We start from the raw sequence: 19,006 nt of genomic DNA on the forward strand, positions 1-19,006 counted from the left end.
CTAATGTTTCTGTCCCTCTCTCCACCTCCCTTCCTCTCTCGGAAAAAAAATAAAAATAATAAAAATAAAAATATTTTTTTAAAAAAATCTGTATATCAACAAAATGAATTAGATAAAATGGACAAATTCCTAACCCTGGCCAGGTGGCTCGATTAGTTGGAGCCTCACCCTGTGGGTCAAAAAAATGGTAGATTCAGTTCATACCTAGGTTGTGGGTTTGATCTCCAGACAGGGTATACCAATGTTTCTCTCTCACATAAGTATCTCTCCCTCTCCCTCCCCCTTCCCCCTCCCTTTTCCCTCCTACCTCATCCCATCCTCCTTCTTCTCCCTCTCTCTCTAAAGTCAATAAAAATATATTCTCATGTGAGGATTATAAAATAAAAAATGGACACATCCCTATAAAAACACAAATTACCAAAACTGACTTAAGAAGAAATAGAATGTCTGAATAGACCTAATATATATATATATATATATATATATATATATATATATATATATATATATATATATATATATACAGTTGTTTTTTGTTGTGTTTTTTTTTTTTTTTTTTTTTTTTTTTTTATTGAACTAGCCATTGAAAATCTTCCCACAAAGATAAGTCCAGCTCTAGCTGGTTTGACTCAGCGGATGGGGAATTCCCAGTGAGGATTCACAGGGCGCAGGGCAATGAGGAGCTCACAGGTGACGGGCTGAGGTCAGAGTAGCAGCAGACACCAGGCAGCGCCACTGGGTTCAGAACCCCACTCCTGGCCAGGCCAGGCCAGGGCCCCAGGGCTCCTCCGGGAGTCCTGGTGAGCTTTGAACTCGCCCATCGGTTCCCTACACATGGCCCCTTCACCCTCCCTCTCCTGAATGTTGCCCGCATTTTTCATCGAATGTGGAATGTTCAGGGATCGAACACAGAATTCTCCGGGGCCAAACCAATTCTTTCCTACAAGCTCCGCCCACCACCAAACCCTCTGCCCAGACACCGGAAACGCAGCAGCTGGGCGTAGGTTCCAATGGTCCGAAGGCACCCTTGGCCCAGCGGGGACCGCCATGGGGTCGTGCCACTTCCGGTTTCGACCACACTGGCAGGAAGACCGGAAACCCAGCCGTAAGGGCAGAGGCAGGCCAGCAGCGCGAATGCAGCCCAGGAAGTTTGAGTTCCCTTATGACTTCGTCATTAACAAGCATAAACCACCCCAGGAATCGGAAGCCCTCCACAGCTACAAGAAAACAAGTTCAGTTTCACTTTAGTGCAAAACAACTTTTTTAGAGGGGCTTACAGAGAATTCCTGGGATTTCCGAGTCAGTGGTCCTGGGGTGGGGCAAAGAATCTGCATTTTTCCACAGACTTCCCAAGGAATGCCATTGCTTCCAAGTCACAGACCATGATTGCTCCAATGTCCATCGAGAGAGCCCTGATTTAAATATAATTCCGGACGAAGGAATACTATGCAGCTCTTAAACATGTGGGTCTTTAGTATATGCCATGTTGTAAAAAGGGAACAAATGAGCAATCATGTGGCTAGGAGAGACAGGGGTCGAAGGCAATATTTCCTTGTCCTCTGTCGCCATATGAAAGCATCACATATCACAGAAATCAGTGTTGGACGTTTACTCCTATAACCCGTTGAGCCACACCTTCGCTTTTGCGGCCACCATGTACCTCGCACAAGAGTTCCGGGCTCCGGGACATAATCCTCCTGCGTGGTATTTTTCTCTGTGAATTGGGCTCAAAACAGATACACTTCGCTGCAGAAGTTTAGGTCAAACTCTTCAGTTTATGGTCGCATAAAAATTACGATAGTACTACCCTAAGGTGAGCAGGCATCCCGCTTTTTGGCGGGACGTCTGCTCACCTTATACTACACTGATATATGGATATGTCGTAAATTGATCGTACGGAGGCTGCTATTCACACACTCCATTCTCACACGACTGAAAGGACCTGACAGTAATTTACAACTTAGGCAAACAAAAAATAATGATGTTGTAACCCCAAAATTCACCCCACTTTCCAAAAGAGAAAAGCTCGGGTCGCTAGGGCGTGGGGGCTCATGGGCGGGAAGACGGTCTTATGCGTCAGTATCCAGGGACAGCGTTCTATTGGTGAGACTAGAAGCCTAGCCCGCGTTCCGGTTATCATCATGTCCTCCGCACCCAGGGTCAATTCAAAAAAAAGCAACAGGAACTGCGCTGGAAGTCAAGCCCAGAGCATCATGGTCGTTCGGCCCAATGGGGCTTCCTTACAGGAACTTGTCAACTACAGCCGCCGCCGCCGCCCGCTGCAAAGTTGCCCACATCTCCGAGGGGCGGGGCCTAGGAAGGGGCGGGGCTTATCCAGCAGCTGTGATAGGCTGGTTGCGGGCGTCTAAGGGCACGCACCGGAGGGTCGTCGTCGTGAGCGTATAAAGATTCGAAGCCCGGGGGAAGGGTCGCACTAGCCAGACTGCCGGCCTTTTAGGAGGGCGCCCAGGAGCCCCGAGGACTTGCCCAGAGGACTTGCCCTGAGACGCACTTGCCCAGAGGACTTGCCCTGAAACGCGCGCAGCTCTTCACGCAGCCCAGCCCGCCCGCAGCCCGCTTCACCTGTCTCCGCCGCCGCTGAGTGACACTCCCCTCCGCCAGGCCCAGGAGCACCGCCCGCCCCCGCCGCCCCGATGCTGGGCAGACGCCCCCTCAGCCCCAGCTTCCATGCCGCGCCCCGGTGGGAACCGCAGCCCGGGGGGCCCGGCCCCGCCAAGCGCCGCCGAATCCAGGAGCCCGCGGGCCCCGAACACGGAATGGCGCCCGGCCTGCAGGGCCCGGCCGAGCCCAGGGCCGCCGCCGCGCTCACCTCCGTGGTGGTGCTGGCCGCGGGCTGCGCCCTGCAGCTGCCTCTGGACAGCGGCGTCGACCTGATGCTGGAGCCCGCGCCCACGTCGGTGCTGCGAGTGCGTCTGGGCGGGCACACCCTCGTGCTGGTGCCCGAGGCGCTCTGGGGCGCGAGCGCGGGGGCGCGCTCTCCCGGCGGCCTGGAGCCCGGCGCTCACCTGGATGCTCCCGGGGGAGGCGTCGCCGTCCAGCAGGAATTCTTCTGCGCTTTTGTCCCAGAGATCGTCGCCGCTCCAGAGATCGCTGTCCCAGAGGTCGCCGCTGCTCCAGAGATCGCAGTCTCAGAGATCGCCTTCCCTGAGATGGCCTTCCCAGAGGTCGCCCTCCCAGAGGTCTCCGTCCCAGAGGTCGCCCTCCCAGAGGTCTCCGTCCCAGAGATGGCCTTCCCAGAGGTCTCCGTCCCAGAGGTCGCCCTCCCAGAGGTCTCCGTCCCAGAGATGGCCTTCCCAGAGGTCTCCGTCCCAGAGGTCGCCGCCGTTCCAGGGATCGCTGTCCCAGAGTTCGCCGTCCCAGAGATTGCCATCCCAGAAGAGGCCTACGACGAGGATGAGGCCCCCGGGTTCCTGACTCCTTGGATGGTCCATGCAATAGGATTAGGGACCCACCCTCAGGGTCCCATCGGAGAGCCATGGCCCCGGGCCCCCACGCCTAGCCCAGAGAGACGCTCGCCTGGTCCCTGCTACAGCCCGGACTTCCACCTTTGGGAGCCCTTCCCCAGCTCCCCGCTCCAACCCCTACCTCCTTCTCCCAGTCCAGGTCCTCAGGTGCGCCCCCGGCGCCCTCTGGGGCCTCCTCCCAAGGCCCGCAGACGGCTGTTCCGGGAATGAACTGCTATAATCCGGACCCACGGAGCTGAGGACCAGGAGAAGGTATCCCCATAGCGGTTGTGTGCATATTGCACAACCTATAAGAATGGAGAAAGACAGATACTCTCTTGATGCAGGCTGTTTTGCAGAATTTTCTGTCAATGGTAGACTAAAACATTTGGAAGAAAGATGACAAAGCAGCAAAGAAATGCTGCTTGAAATACAGGATACTTGACTTTGGGTGGTGAGCAATGCTATATACAGATGATGTATTATATGTACTTGTGCACTTGAAACTTATGTAACTTATTAATGCCCCCCCAATAAATGTAATATTTAAGAAATATTTTTTAAAATAAAATGTACATCCAGATTGCTACTTCGTTATTTTCTTTATATAGGTCACTTTTAAGCAGTTCCATTCCCCCTAGTTTTGCTTCAGACCTCGGCTCCACTACTTTTCTCTAAAAATACTTCCCTTCCCCAGTAACCTACCACTGTACCTCTTTTCTCCCGAATTAGAGTAATTACTAAATTTCTTTTGTATTATGGGGTTTGGGCCTACCATCCATGGCACCAGCCCCTTTTGGGAGGATCTAGCAAATAGCTATATGTGGACAGATGTCTGTTGGGTACAAAACAAACAGAATGGGGAACAATGACTGTGCACCCTCCTCTCTTTTTAATGACTTGGTAAATGATTTAATTATATTGCTGGGTTTATGGAGATTTTTTTCCCTCAAAGTATCAACTCTTTTCCATTACTTTCTTGTATTGTTAATATAATTTTCCTGTCCTGGAAATGTAATTCTAAAGACTTTATAGTTCTAAGACCCTAGATATATATTTGTACATTGGTACTGGCATATGGAAATAATTTATTCTCATATTGATCTGGTATCCAGCAAAATTATTTAATTTTTTAATAGCTTATTTGTAGATTCTCTTGCTTGACTGATGAAGACAATACTACAATATTTCCAAATGATGAGAAATTGTCTTTTTGTTGTTCATGTTAAACCTCACCTGAGGATATTTTTTCCATTGATTTTTTTTTTTTTAAGAGAGAATAGAAGGGAGGAGGAGAGACAGAGAGAAACATCGATGTAAGATACATCAATTGGTTGCCTCCCACATGTGCCCAGACCAGGGCTGGGAATAAGCCTGCAACCGAGGCACCTGGCCTTGACCAGAATTGAACCTGAGACCCTTCACTCCATAGACCAGTGCTCTAACCTCTGAGTAACGGCTAGGGTGAGAAATTGTCTTTTTTTTTAATGTATTAATTTTTTACAGAGAGGAAGGGAGAGTGAGAGAGAGTTAGAAACATCAATGAAACATCAATAAGCTGCCTCCTGCGCAACCCCTACAGGAAATGTGCCCACAACCAAGGTACATGCCCTTGACCAAATCGAACAAGGGACCCTTGAGTCCGCAGACTGGCACTCTTATCCAATGAGCCAAACCAGTAAGGGTGAGAAATTGTCTTTTTTGACAAGCCTCTTACATGTTACTCCTTAATCTCCTTTATTAGATATCATTTCCAAGTCCAGATTGAACAGTAATAGGGGCATCCTGTCTTATAACTTGTGTAAATGTAGGTGCTTCTAAATTTTACCATAAATTTTAATCTTTTCTGTACATGCTTGGTAGATAACCTATATAAGAAGTTAGTTTTCAGTTTTTCTGATCATTGAAAATTTTGGATTTTTGTGTTGTTTGTTTGGGACTGGCTACAAAGACTTTCTCAGGTTATTCTGAATTGGCGTTTTATTGTTTGTTTGTATACATAAAGTAGCTACATTCAATCTTTGGGTCTTTGGGTACATACAGAAAGCTGGAAACAGAACAAATGAGACCAAGCTTGGGGCTTCAGGAATTTTAAAAATTGCATGATTTCAGAAGAGAATGTGGAAGGGAAAAGGCAATAACTGCAGGGTCACTTTAAGGATTTTAAATGTTAAATTTTAAAATTAATTTTTCTGTATGTATAAGATGACTTATTGTAGTTTCTTTTTAAATCTATTCATGTGGTCATTCACACTGCTAGGCCTTCTAAAGAAGTATCTTTGCATTTTGGTTATTTTACATTACTTTATACAATTCTAATTCCAGCCTTGATTCTTTTTTGTTTTGTTTTTTCTTTGTTTATTGTAACCATATACCCACCGTTCCTAATTTTAAAATTATTTTTCCAGGTTTGTCTCATATTTTACAATGAAATAAATTATTTGTGATAAAACTAATATCAAGATACTGGCTTTTTCTGCTGAATACTAATAATTATTTAGACTTACCAACATGCTTTGCCAGTGTCTTTGCTCACCTTCTGTTCTTGCATTCCACTCCTTCATTCTGTCCTCATGTTTTTCTTATCAAGTTATACTCTTCCAAATTCCTTCAGCTGTGGCCTGGGTTTAAATTTTAGTTTTATATGCCTGCACATATTTCAGTTAAACCTTCAAACTTGTATAATTTTAGCTTGGTTTGGAATTCTAAAATAATACCTGTAATCTCTCACTACTTTAAATAGGCTGCTCTATTATTTTCCCTACACATTTATTGTCCAGTTGAGAAGTTTTCTGTCATTTGTATTGCCATTCCTTTGTAGAAGATTAGGCTGTTTAGTATTTTTTTTTACTTTGATGTTCCACAGTTTCAACCTGATGTATTTAGCAGTAAAAATGTTTCCTGCTGCAACTCAGTGACCTTTCTAAATCTGAAGATTTAACTCCTAAAATCTCAAAAAAAGAATGAGTCAATATCTCTTGGACTACTAACCCCTCTCCATTCTGTGGGACTTTTGATAGAGAAACGTTGGAGCTGCTTAATTAATGTCCCTAGCCCTATGTCTCTTTTTAATTTCTATGTCAATTAGCGCAATAATTCAACTTCCTCTAGCATAAAACCTCTAATTATCTGGCAACATTAAATAAGACTGGTTTTCTCCTGGGCAAAGAAATTTTTTGTGTGGACATATTTTGAATGAATATACATTTTTCTGCTCCACACTTGAATTTTTCATTTGCTTCTTCCTGGTTCCCTAAAATCCAGAACTCAGAACCACCTATATGGAGCTCATATAATTTAAACCTGAGAAATATTCCCTTTCTTTTCTAAGGCACCTTTCAAATGAACAGTTTTATTCAAGTCACATCATCCTTGAAGTTATGTCATTTTAAAAGATAGGCACAATGATGAGGATTGTAAAAAGACTACATATAAGAAGCAGGCATTTTTCCTGGAAGAGGAGATGATTTAGACTTAGATTACCCCATAAGAACTGTCAACAGTGCATAAAAACATGATATTTGTGCACCTGATGTCTTAGGCCTCCAACATGATGGTTGGCTGCTTTGCCTCAGAATGCACAATTGGCAATCTACACCTCCTAGCAGAAGGAAAACCAGAGAAAACACTGAGTCAATTCCAAACTTTCAGGACAACAAGAAAATCAGGACAGGAGAATTTCTTGGCTTTATTGATAAGCCACATCAAAGTTTCTCCAAATGGCTACCAGTCTAGTGAGAATGGCAAACTCGCCAGACTGCGATGTTGGCCTGAGCAACAGGCTCGAAGGACCTATTACTGTGTCATATACCCTGTGTTTCTCGTTCTTGTGACAAGCAACACTTTTAGTCAGCAAATGCAAAATGGAAACATGACAGAGAGCAAAAGGAGATAAGAAAAAATGGCTTGATTCCACCAAGGATGTCAAATAAATGAAACCAGTGTCAAAACCCAGTACCGGCTCTGGCTGGTGTGGCTCAGTTGATAGGGTTGTCGCATGCACCAAAAAGTTACTATTTTGATTTCAAGTCAGAGTGCATGCCTGGATTGTGGGCTCAATCTCCAATATGGGGTGCACAGGAGGCAGATCAATGCTCCACTCTCACATTGATATTTCTTTCTCCAAAAGTTAATTTTAAAATCTTAAAACACACACACACACACACACACACACACACACACACCTGATACCAAACTGAGAATAAGTAGCCAAGAAACTACTGCAATAACAGAATTAAAACCTGGTGTTGACTAGCCACATTGGCCCAGACTCCAAAAACTGAGAGTATCAGGCAAAGGTGCCTGCATGGGTGCTGTTCCTGTGCAAAGGCTGAGCTCCATGGTGATGGGCAATGCAGACTATATCACACAGGGACCTCCAGGAAAGCTGAAAATAAAGAAAGCCACTTAAATTAGAACAAGCGAAGGCTGTTTATTCAGAGCTTGTTAGAGCAAGGGTGTCAGCCCTATCACTTTCTTGCATTTGACAAACTTATCAGTAGGCAAGGGAGTAGGGAAGCTTTATTGTGGAGAAAGGGGAGGACTTCAGGTATGTCCGACTGGAGGTTGTTGGCAGGGGGAAGCTGGAGGCAGGCTAACTAGAAGCAGGACATCCTATGTCATTGGTTTGGTTTGTGTGCTTTGGGTCTTGGGCATAGCATGTTTGGCTTTCTCAAGTTGGCCCTGAGCTGGAAGTGGGGGTGACAATTAGAAAAGCTGGCCAAGTCCTGCACATTTGGGGCCAGTTGCTGCAGAGGTTATGGTTTTCTTTCTGGGCTGGTGGCTACAAAGGTGTGGGTCAGAATTCTGTTGTCATGTGTGGTCTAGCCATTGTTTGTATATTCAGCCTCTCAGACCCCATTATCCCCATCCAAAATCAGAAAGGAAGAAGTAAAAATCTCTATCTGTAGATTATATGATTTATGTATAGGAAGCCCTAAAGACTCCACAAAAAAAACTATTAGCAATAATAAATTCATTAAGGTTCAGAATACAAAAATACACAACCAGTAAACTACCTGAAAAAAGTTTAAGAAAACAATACAAATGATAGAAACAAACAAAAAATATATACTTAGGAATAAACTTAACAAAAGAGGTGAAAGACTTATACACTGAATATTATATAATATTAATGAAAGAAATTAAAGAAGACAAATAGAAAAATGCCCCATGTTTATGGATTGGAAAAACGAAAGTTGTTAAAATTTTCATAGTACCCTAAGTGAGCTCCAGACTCAATGCCATTCATGTCAATATCCCAATAACAATCTTGAAAGAAAACAAACAAAAGAAATAGAAAAAAAATCCTAAAATTCATAAGAAACCACAAAAGACCTTGAATAGCCACAGCAATCTTAGCAAACACAAAGCTAGAGGCATCTGACTTTCTGATTTCAAAATATATTATAAATCTACAGTAATTAAAACAGTAGGGTACTGACATAAAAGCAGACATATAGACCAGTGAAACATATAGAGAGCCCAGAAATAAATCCCCACACTTACAGTCAATAGATTCCAACAAGGGTGCCAACAGTCGATAATAGGGAAAGGATAGTCTCTCCAACAAATTATATTGGGAAAACTGGATGTCCACATGTAGAAGAACAAAATTGGACCCTTACCTCATCATATACAAAAATCAGCTCAGAACTGATTAATGACTCAAACATAAGACCTGAAACAATAAAATTATTCAAAGAAAACATAGAGGAAAAGCTTCTTGACATTGATCTAGGCAATGATTTTTTTTAATATGATACCAAAAGCAGAGGTAACAAAAGCAAAAATAATCAAACTAAAACAAAGGAAACAATCAGCAGAATAAAAGGGCAATCTACAGAATGGGAGAAAATATAGATGTGTTAAGTGGATAATATTCAAACTAAATAAGGAACTCAAACAACTCAATAGCAAAATCTGTAATAATAAAAGCATAACATGCAAATCTACTGAACAACCAAACAGCAGAACTACTGTCCAGACGAACTTTCAGAGGACCACACTATGACACGCCCTGGTGCCAGGCCAGCAGAAATGGGTGCAATGCAATTGGTTAGGGGGCCCTGCCATCGCCCCACTAAAACCCGCAGAGGAAGGCCCAGCCCACCAGCCAGGGATGCTGTGGCGGGTGTGTAGGGCCAGCCAGTGATGCCCCACAGAGGGAGGCCCAGGCCAGCCAAGTGATCGCACCCCATGCCTGTCGCCCACAGAGGAAGGCTACCAGTGGTGGGGGGGGATGGCAAGCAATGGCAGTGGCGGGACAAGGCCAGCTGCTGGCAGGGGGCTGGAGGGGGAAGGAAAGCTCTGATAGGCTCTGATCACTACCAGGCCTACGGACCCTACCCAAGGGGTCCCGGATTGCAAGAGGGCGCAGGCTGAGCTGAGGGAGGGACACCCCCCACCCTGCACAAATTTCATGTATCAGGCCTCTAGTATAATAATAATACAGACAGTCCTCAGGTTATGTTGGACTTGACTTATGTCGTTTCGTGGTTACATCACTATCTCCCATTTACAGTATTTATTTATTTTTTTAAGTTCCGTCATTTTGACGTATGTACACATGTGCTTTATGGTTTTTTTAATTATTTATTCACCACAAGTAAAGGTCAGGAATTGTTATCTTTCTTTTAATTTTTTTTTTTTACTGTTTCACTCCATTGCTGCTGTGTATGTGCTCCATGTGAGTGACGTAGGTGCTTATGCAGGAGGGTTCTGACTTACAGCGAAAATCGAGTTACGTTGCACTATAGGAAAGGAACTCCTACATAACCTGAGGACTTTCTATAGGCTGATTTGCCTGCCCAGCGTAATTCAGTGGTTGAATGTCAACCTATGAACCAGGAGGTCATGGTTGGATTCTAGTCAGTCAGGGCATAGGCCTGGGTTTCAGGCTCCATCCCCAGTAGGGGATGTGCAGGAGGCAGCCAATCAATGATTGTCATCATTGATGTTTTTCTCTCTCTCTCTCTCCCTCTCCCTTTCTCTCTGAAATCAATAAAAATACTTTTTTTAAAAAAAAAAAAAGAAGGAAGAGTTTACCTCTCAATTATACAATGAAGATACTTATTCAGTAAAGGTAACTAAACTTTGATGATGCTAGATAGAGATGGGATAACTGCCAGATTGATGTTCTTGAGGAGGCAAAATGAACTGAAATCAAGTGCACAAATGGAGGAAGTGGCCTTTGCTAGGAGCATAAACATTTCATCCATGGGAACAGAAGAGAAGACAGAATGTATAGTCCTTAGTGGAGCTTGGAGAAATAGATGAATTTTGAAAAGTATTTCATGATTGCTTATATTACCTCAGTGGAAAAGAAGCAAGGTGACCATCTAGGGAAGAACATAAGGAGTGAGGTACTGGAGATTTGCAGAGGGAGGAGAAAGCATGCAATATCCATCTAGAACAACAAGAGAGTGATGGAATAAAGCATAAGAGTAAGATCCCTGGGCAGGGTTTGGAGCCCACTTGAAGTTAATGATCATGAATATCAAATGAGACCAGTCAATGAGATTGAGTGTTTTTCTCCAGCCCCATTCAGCTGCACAAGTTCAGGCACAAAGTCACAGATATATCAACCAGCAAAGTAGGAGACAGGAAAAGGAGCTGAAGATATAAACATGGCAATGATTATAATGAAAAGATAGTAGGAGCCATGGGCTTGTCCAGAGGGATGGAAGGTCTGATAGAGTTTAAATATTTAAAGGCCTAAACCAGAAAATTAGGAGGTACTCTGAGAATAAAATGGTTGGAAATGTGATCATGGAGGTAATGACAGGGTCAAGAGTAAGAATCAATGAGGTAGAAGGGAAGACAAAATTGTTGAAGGAAAAGGGAAGAGGCCAAGACTTGGGGCCAGAGGGAACCCATGGGAAATTAAAACCACCACAAATTATGCCAGGTGTAAAATGTGTGAGAATTATAGTAATTCAAGTTCTAAAGTTCTCATAACTATGATAGAACATTTGCTATACATGTATGTGCTAAATGATGGGTATAAAATATGTCTGAAACCTAATCTTTTTAAACAATATTTTGTTTCTCTATAAGCTGAGGTAATATTACGAAGGCCATAAAGAGAGTGATGACATAGTAAATGAAGAAAGGCATATCAAATAAAACTGTCAGCGGTGGCATTTATGAGAAGGTGCTAAGTTGGTCTTTGAAGAAGGTACCAATGCTGCATAAACTGGAGGAAGAGTCAAAACCCAATTTTTTAAAGTAAAAAAATCAGAATGAAGATAGAAACATTTCAAAGAATAAAATATAAAAATGGCTAATAAGCATATAAAAAATGATTGACAATCAGAAATGCAAATGAAAACAGTAGGATAGCATGTAAGTACATCAGATTGGGAAAGATTTAAGAGTCTGGCAATAAGAGATGTTTGCAAGGATGTATGGAAATATGCTCTCCTCACAGGAGTGTAAACTATGAAAAACACTTTGGGGGGGAAATGGGGAAGCATTACCTGTTAATTTGAAAAGGCATACATAGTACCAATTAGCAATTCACTCCTAGATATACACAATAAATATAAGTAAAAAGTCCATGACTTAAAACCGGATAAGTCTGCATTTGATTCCTACATCTAACACAAACTAGCTATTTAATTTTGAATAACTTACTTTACCATTCTCAGTTTCACCTGTTGTGAAGACTGAAAAAGATCAGTTTGTTTTTTTCAAAGAAGGCAGGAGTAAGCTCTGGATATGTTTATGGCATTAACTGTGATGATTTCAGGGATTTATACTTGTTTCCAAACTCAAGTTGTATACATAAGTTTTTTGTATGTCAACCATATTTTTAAAGAAAATTCTTATTTAAATTACTCAATAAAAAGGTGGGTATAGCCAAAACCAGTTTGGCTCAGTGGATAGAGCATTGGCCTGCGGACTGAGAAATCCCGGGTTCGATTCCAGTCAAGGGGATGTACATTGGTTGCGGGCACATCCCCAGTGGAGGGTGTGCAGGAGGCAGCTGATGGATGGTTCTAACTCTCTATCTCTCTCTCTTCCTCTCTGTAAAAAATCAATAAAATATATTTTTTTAAAAGGTGGGTATATAATAAGTGCTCAATAAAATGATTTGTTTATATTAATGTTTTAATTTTACTGATATTATTAATAGTCTTATAACAGCCTTAACCTTCAGGAAGAATCTGCCACAAATATTTTACTTTAGCATTAAAACAAAACTTCTCTTAAAGAGAAATCAGTATTTTCCATTTACCCCAGAAATTAAAGAACAAGCATTAAAGAAATTTCGGGTGGGGTGGGGACTGGGTGGAAGGGAGCTGGAGGGGAGGGGAGGAGAAACAATTGTAATAATCTGAACAATAAAGATTTATTAAATTTTTTTAAATATATTTTATTGATTTTTTACAGAGAGGAAGAGAGAGGAATAGAGAGTTAGAAACATCGGTGAGAGAGAATCATCCATCAGCTGCCTCTTGCACACCCTCTACTGGGGATGTGCCCGCAACCAAGGTACATGCCCTTGACTGGAATAGAACCCAGGACCTTTCAGTCCGCAGGCCTACGTTCTATCCACTGAGCCAAACCGGTTTCGGCAAGATTTATTAAATTAATAAAATAAAAAAAAAGAAGAAATTTCATGGAGTATTTGGGGCCGTTTGATGCTGAGAAGTGAGTAGACTAGTTGAGTGATCTTTTTTTTTTTTTTTTTTTTTTTTCTGGAATGCCTGAAATCACAGAAAAACTTTGGTCCCGAAAGTAAGCAAATGTTTCCAGTTGTTACTGGCGCATCATTTCTTCCCTAGACAAGTACTCTGCCCCCTAGAGGCCTAGAGAAGTATTTCCTCAGAGTGACCTGCCAACCACAGACGCGGATACTGGGCCGGACCACTTGGGGGCGGAGCCTGGGAAGGGGTGGAGCTTAGCGGAAGTGAGATTTGGGTTCCCAGCGTCTCCATTGCCATTTCCTCGGTCCTCCCAGCGCGCACAGGCCAGCTCGAGGAGCCAAAGATTCGAAGTCTGAGGCGCGGGTTCCCCACAGGCTGGACTGCGAGCCTCCAGACAGGGCGCCCAGGAGCTCCGAGGACTTGCCCCGCGACGTGCGGCTCTGCCCCCAGCCCGCTCACCTGCCGCCGCCGCCGATGAGGGACACTCCCCTCCGCCAGACCCAGGAGCACCGCCCGCCCCGCCGCCCCGATGCTGGGCAGACGCCCCCTCAGCCCCAGCTTCCATGCCGCGCCCCGGTGGGAACCGCAGCCCGGGGGGCCCGGCCCCGCCAAGCGCCGCCGAATCCAGGGGCCCGCGGGCCCCGAACACGGAATGGCGCCCGGCCTGCAGGGCCCGGCCGAGCCCAGGGCCGCCGCCGCGCTCACCTCCGTGGTGGTGCTGGCCGCGGGCTGCGCCCTGCAGCTGCCTCTGGACAGCGGCGTCGACCTGATGCTGGAGCCCGCGCCCACGTCGGTGCTGCGAGTGCGTCTGGGCCGGCACACCCTCGTGCTGGTGCCCGAGGCGCTCTGGGGCGCGGGCGCGGGGGCGCGCTCGCCCGGCGGCCCGGAGCCCGTCGCCGTCCAGCAGGGATTCTTCTGCGCATTTGTCCCAGAGATCGTCGCCGCTCCAGAGATCGCCGTCCCAGAGGTCGCCGTCCCAGAGATGGCCGTCCCAGAGATGGCCGTCCCAGAGATCTCCGTCCCAGAGATGGCCGTCCCAAAGATCGCTGTCCCAGAGATGGCCTTCCCAGAGGTCGCCTTCCCAGAAGAGGCCTACGACGGGAACGAGGACGAGGACGCGGCCCCCGGGTTCCTGACTCCTTGGATGGCCGCTGGAACGGGATTAGGGACCCACCCGCACGGCCCCATCAAAGCGCCGTGGCCCCAGGCCCCCACGCCTAGCCCAGAGAGACGCACGCCTGGTCCTTACTACAGCCTGGACTCCCACCTTTGGGAGCCCTTCCCCAGCTCAGCGCTCCAACCCCTACCTCCGTCTCCCAGTCTAGGTCCTCAGGTGCGCCCCCGGCGCCCTCTGGGGCCTCCTCCCAAGGCCCGCAGACGGCTGTTCCGGGAATGAACTGCCCCTTCCTCCAGAGTTATACTCAATGTCCTACCACCTGGAAACTGAGCACTTCGTGTGCAAACAGTTCCTTCCGCGCAGACTGGCTATAGTAAGCAGACGAGACGTTAGGAAAAGGAAGGATATTCCAGACCATCGGTTTTCTCTTTCTTGGTGTGTCCAGATGCTCTTCTGGAAAACTGCAGAAGAGCATGATGGTAACTGTGGGATTTTATCAGCTGTTTCCAGCATGCACTGGGATTTTTAAATCTGATCATCCGCTGGTTTTGACCTATAAGCTGATGTAAAATGTTTGCATTTCTGCTGGTTCACATTATTTCAGACCCTTTTAATTTTACTCTGACCTTTTTCCTATGTAAATCAAACTTTTAACATTTAAATTTTTATTTAGCACATTTATACTTCCCATTTTTATTAAATAAAATATTATTGATCAAGCCCTGAAGTCAACATGATTTCTTAAATATATTTTTATTGATTTCATAGGGGAGAGAAACATCAAGGTTGAGAAAATCATTGATCAGCTGCCTCCTGCACGCCCCCTACTGGGGATGAGCCTACAACCTGGGCAATCCCTCTGGAATTGAACCCAGGACCTTTCAGTCCACAGGCTGGCACTATCCACTGAGCCAAACTGGCGAGGGCAGTGGTCGGCAAACTCATTAGTCCACAGAGCCAAATATCAACAGTACAACCATTGAAATTTCTTTTGAGGACCAAATTTTTAAATTCAAACTTCTTCAAATGCCACTTCTTCAAAATAGACTTGCCCAGGCCGTGGTATTTTGTGGAAGAACCACACTCAAGGGGCCAAAGAGCCGCGCATGGCTCGAGAGCTGCAATTTGCCGACCACGGGGTCAGGACAACATGATTTTATTTTTTAAACATCAATACTATTAAATTTACCACATACTTTACCAATTCTTCTCTGCCTCTTTATTCTTATGTTCCACTCATAAAGTCTAGCCACAATTTTCTTCTTGCTGAAGAATATCCTTTAATAGTTCTTTCTACTATGTTCTATGTATGATAAACTGTCTTGGTTTTGTAAACCTGAACATGTTTTTGTGTGGTAAACTCGCTTACTCTTCTGTTTTATTGCATATTCACTAATTCTAACATGATGTTTAACTAAAGATGTTAGTCCATTGTTCTGCCATTTTGTTGTTTTTGAAAGCAAGAAGTCTTCTGCCAATCAGTTTGTTATACCTTCTATATTTGATTCTGCTATCAATTTTAGCATATTTTAAATGTTCCTTTTCCTTTGGTGTTTTAGAGTTTTATTGTAATGTCTCTGGGGTAAATTCTATTTTTATTTGGCTGATTAGAATTTAACTAACTATCAATATCGGGAATTATCTCTTGACTGAAATTCCACAAAATCTTAGGCTCTATATCTTAGAATATCCCACATATCCCCATCTCTGAGAATCCAATCAGATATCCTATATAATAAAAGAGTAATATGCAAATTGTTTGACCTGGAGTTCAACCGCTCGCTATGATGTGTGCTGACCATCAGGGGGCAGTGCAGAATATGGCAGGCAACAGTGATGCACTGCTGGCAGTGAGCAGCAGTAGAGGTGCTGCTGGCCTCAAGGAGAGCAGGACTGGGGCAGCAGATGGTGGAGCAAGAGAGTGGGCAGCTCCAGGCCAAGGCGGGTGCGAATAGGGGGTCAATCACCCCTCCAATCACCCCACAGATAGCAACCAGCGTCAGGGATGGAGGAGAGGGAGCCCCATGGCATTTATTTGTGAGGGAAATTTTAGCTAAAATACAATCTCATAAACCACTTGCTTCCTTTTATAAGTGCCTGTGTCTGAAGTCTCTAAGATTTTCCTGGAGGCTATGAAAAGCCTTTACTCCATTTCTGACCATTCCTTATGCAAATGGTTCTTGAAAAAAAAATTTTTTTTAATAAAAAGGCTTTTAGAATATTCAAGTGAAACTGCAGTTTTTTTGTTAGAGAACAGGCTGTGGTATTTAATATTAATAGTAAAAATTTATTATAAGGTTAACTTTTTGTATTTAAACTTTCTATCTTATTTGTATTACATTGAGTCCTTAACAATTAGTTTATTCATTCCTCATATATATTGGTGAAGCTCAGAGGAGAGAAGGACATTTTATGAAATTAAATAGTATGTGTTGGATTTGTTAAGTGAATGAACAAATGATTTTTCCCTATCATCACATCTGAAGAATTCTTATTCATTATCTCTGTGAGTAATACTACTTCCCTATTCTCAGTCATGTAGAACTGCTTTCTCTCTGATAATGTGTTTTCGTTTGCTTTTCTTATTTCATGTGTTTTTTAACCTTCTTAGCTTCCTGCATACTATTTCTAGTTCAGTATTTCCAGTTTCAATTCTGTCTAAACTTTTGTTTAACCCACTCATTGTATTTCTTGCTTCCATGTTTCCATATTTAATCCATAGAAGTGTGTGTGTTTTTTAGTTCCTTTTTCAGTTATAGCTGACCTATTGATTCAGGTGTACAATACAGCAATTAGACATTTATGTACCTTACAACCACCCTGTAAGTCCAGCATCCATCTGGCACCAACATACTTATTACAATATTATTGACTATATTCCCTATGCTGTACTTTATCATTAGTTCCTTTTTAAAGCTGCCATCTTTAACAAATATGTATTAAGTGCCTACTACGTACCATGCACTTTTCCAAACTCCAAGAATACAGGCAAGAACAAAACATTTAAAAATTACTTCCTTGCCGAAACCAGTTTGATTCAGTGGATAGAGTGCCAGCCTGCGGACTGACAGGTCCCAGGTTCGATTCCTGTCTAGGGCATGTACCTTGGTTATGGGCACATCGGTAGGGGGTATGCAGGAGGCAGCTGGTTGATGTTTCCTTCCTCTCTGTAAAAAAAAAAATCAATAAAATATATATATTTTTTTAAATCACTGCCTTCATGGAGTGCAATAATTCACCCAATAAACAATGCTGCCTCTCATTAAAGCAGTAGCAAGAGGAGTGATACGAAGCTGCAGGTAGTGGCTGGATATATTTTGAAGATAGAGAAAACAGGATTGCTTGTGAAAGGTGTGAGAGTCAAGGATAAATTAAGATCTTGGGGCCTGAGCACAAAAAGGATGGAGTTGTTATTTTCTGAGATTGGAAGGACCTTGAGCAGATATAGAAAAAGAAATAAGAGCCGAAACCGGTTTGGCTCAATGGATAGAGAGTCGGCTTGGGGACTGAAGGGTCCCGGGTTAGATGTGCATTGGTTGCGGGCATATCCCCAGTAGGGGGTGTGCAAGAGGCAGCTGATCGATGATTCTCTCTCATCAATGTTTCTATCTCTCTCCCTTCCTCTCTGTACAAAATCAATATGGTTTTTTTAAAAAAAGAAATAAGAAATGTTCCATTTTCAACGCGTTGTTGGATGTGCCAGGAGGCGGGGCTTATAGTGAGACGCAGGTCACCTGACATCCCATATTGTCACTCAGTGCGCTGGAGGGCAAGACCTAAGCCCCGCCAGGCTCTCCTAGAATCTGGGGCTGCGGGCATCCCGGGAGGCACCGCCCGAGTTCCCAGGACTCGCTCAGCGATGCCCCACCCTGCACCCGCCCGCCCCCAGCTTGTCTCACCTGCCGCCGCCGCCGCTGAGGGACACTCCCCTCCGCCAGGCCCAGGAGCACCGCCCGCCCCGCCGCCCCGATGCTGGGCAGACGCCCCCTCAGCCCCAGCTTCCATGCCGCGCCCCGGTGGGAACCGCAGCCCGGGGGGCCCGGCCCCGCCAAGCGCCGCCGAATCCAGGAGCCCGCGGGCCCCGAACACGGAATGGCGCCCGGCCTGCAGGGCCCGGCCGAGCCCAGGGCCGCCGCCGCGCTCACCTCCGTGGTGGTGCTGGCCGCTGGCTGCGCCCTGCAGCTGCCTCTGGACAGCGGCGTCGACCTGATGCTGGAGCCCGCGCCCACGTCGGTGCTGCGAGTGCGTCTGGGCGGGCACACCCTCGTGCTGGTGCCCGAGGCGCTCTGGGGCGCGGGCGCGGGGGCGCGCTCGCCCGGCGGCCTGGAGCCCCGTGCTCACCTGGACGCTCCCGGGGGAGGCGTCGCCGTCCAGCAGGGATTCTTCTGCGCTTTTGTCCCAGAGATCGCCGTCCCAGAGATCAGCATCCCAGAAGACACCTAGGATGCGACCCCCGGGTTCCTGACTCCTTGGATCAGTATTTCCCAAGCTTTTGACATATGTGTACCCCTTCTATAATTTTCGTAACGCTGAGTACCCCTGCTACTCATGAGAACGAAGAATTAGGCGCAGCTAAGCACGGTGCAGTGCATATCCCCACCAAACTCTGGTGCAACCTGTACCCCCACCAAACTTTTCCAGTACCCCTGGGGGTACACGTACCACACTTTGGGAAACACTGCAGGATCCGGGTTAGGGACCCACCCACAGGGCCCCATCAGAGCGCCATGGCCCCAGGCCCCCAGCCTAGCCCAGAGAGACGCGCACCTGGT

General features: G+C 45.3%; 3 protein-coding genes across 3 annotated transcripts; all 3 read left to right on the forward strand.

Moving 5' to 3' along the window:
* The first annotated feature begins 2,654 nt into the window (after positions 1–2,654).
* Positions 2,655–3,695, forward strand: LOC118715746 (proline-rich protein 23C). Its single transcript, XM_036432376.1, has one exon. The coding sequence runs from the start codon at positions 2,655–2,657 to the stop codon at positions 3,693–3,695; it is 1,041 nt and encodes a 346-aa protein (XP_036288269.1).
* Positions 3,696–13,646: 9,951 nt separating this feature from the next.
* On the forward strand, positions 13,647–14,513 carry LOC118715747 (proline-rich protein 23C-like). The gene has a single exon (XM_036432377.1). It carries the CDS (start codon positions 13,647–13,649, stop codon positions 14,511–14,513), a length of 867 nt encoding a protein of 288 aa, XP_036288270.1.
* Positions 14,514–18,203: 3,690 nt separating this feature from the next.
* On the forward strand, positions 18,204–18,677 carry LOC118715748 (proline-rich protein 23A). Its single transcript, XM_036432378.1, has one exon. The coding sequence runs from the start codon at positions 18,204–18,206 to the stop codon at positions 18,675–18,677; it is 474 nt and encodes a 157-aa protein (XP_036288271.1).
* The last annotated feature ends 329 nt before the right edge of the window (positions 18,678–19,006 follow it).

This window comes from Pipistrellus kuhlii, unplaced genomic scaffold (assembly GCF_014108245.1).
Source record: "Pipistrellus kuhlii isolate mPipKuh1 unplaced genomic scaffold, mPipKuh1.p scaffold_m20_p_11, whole genome shotgun sequence".
Lineage (NCBI taxonomy): Eukaryota > Metazoa > Chordata > Mammalia > Chiroptera > Vespertilionidae > Pipistrellus > Pipistrellus kuhlii.

Coding starts and splice junctions, on each gene's coding strand:
- LOC118715747 (XM_036432377.1), top strand. CDS start 13,647: ATGCTGGGCAGACGCCCCCTCAGCCCCAGCTTCCATGCCGCGCCCCGG.
- LOC118715746 (XM_036432376.1), top strand. CDS start 2,655: ATGCTGGGCAGACGCCCCCTCAGCCCCAGCTTCCATGCCGCGCCCCGG.
- LOC118715748 (XM_036432378.1), top strand. CDS start 18,204: ATGCTGGGCAGACGCCCCCTCAGCCCCAGCTTCCATGCCGCGCCCCGG.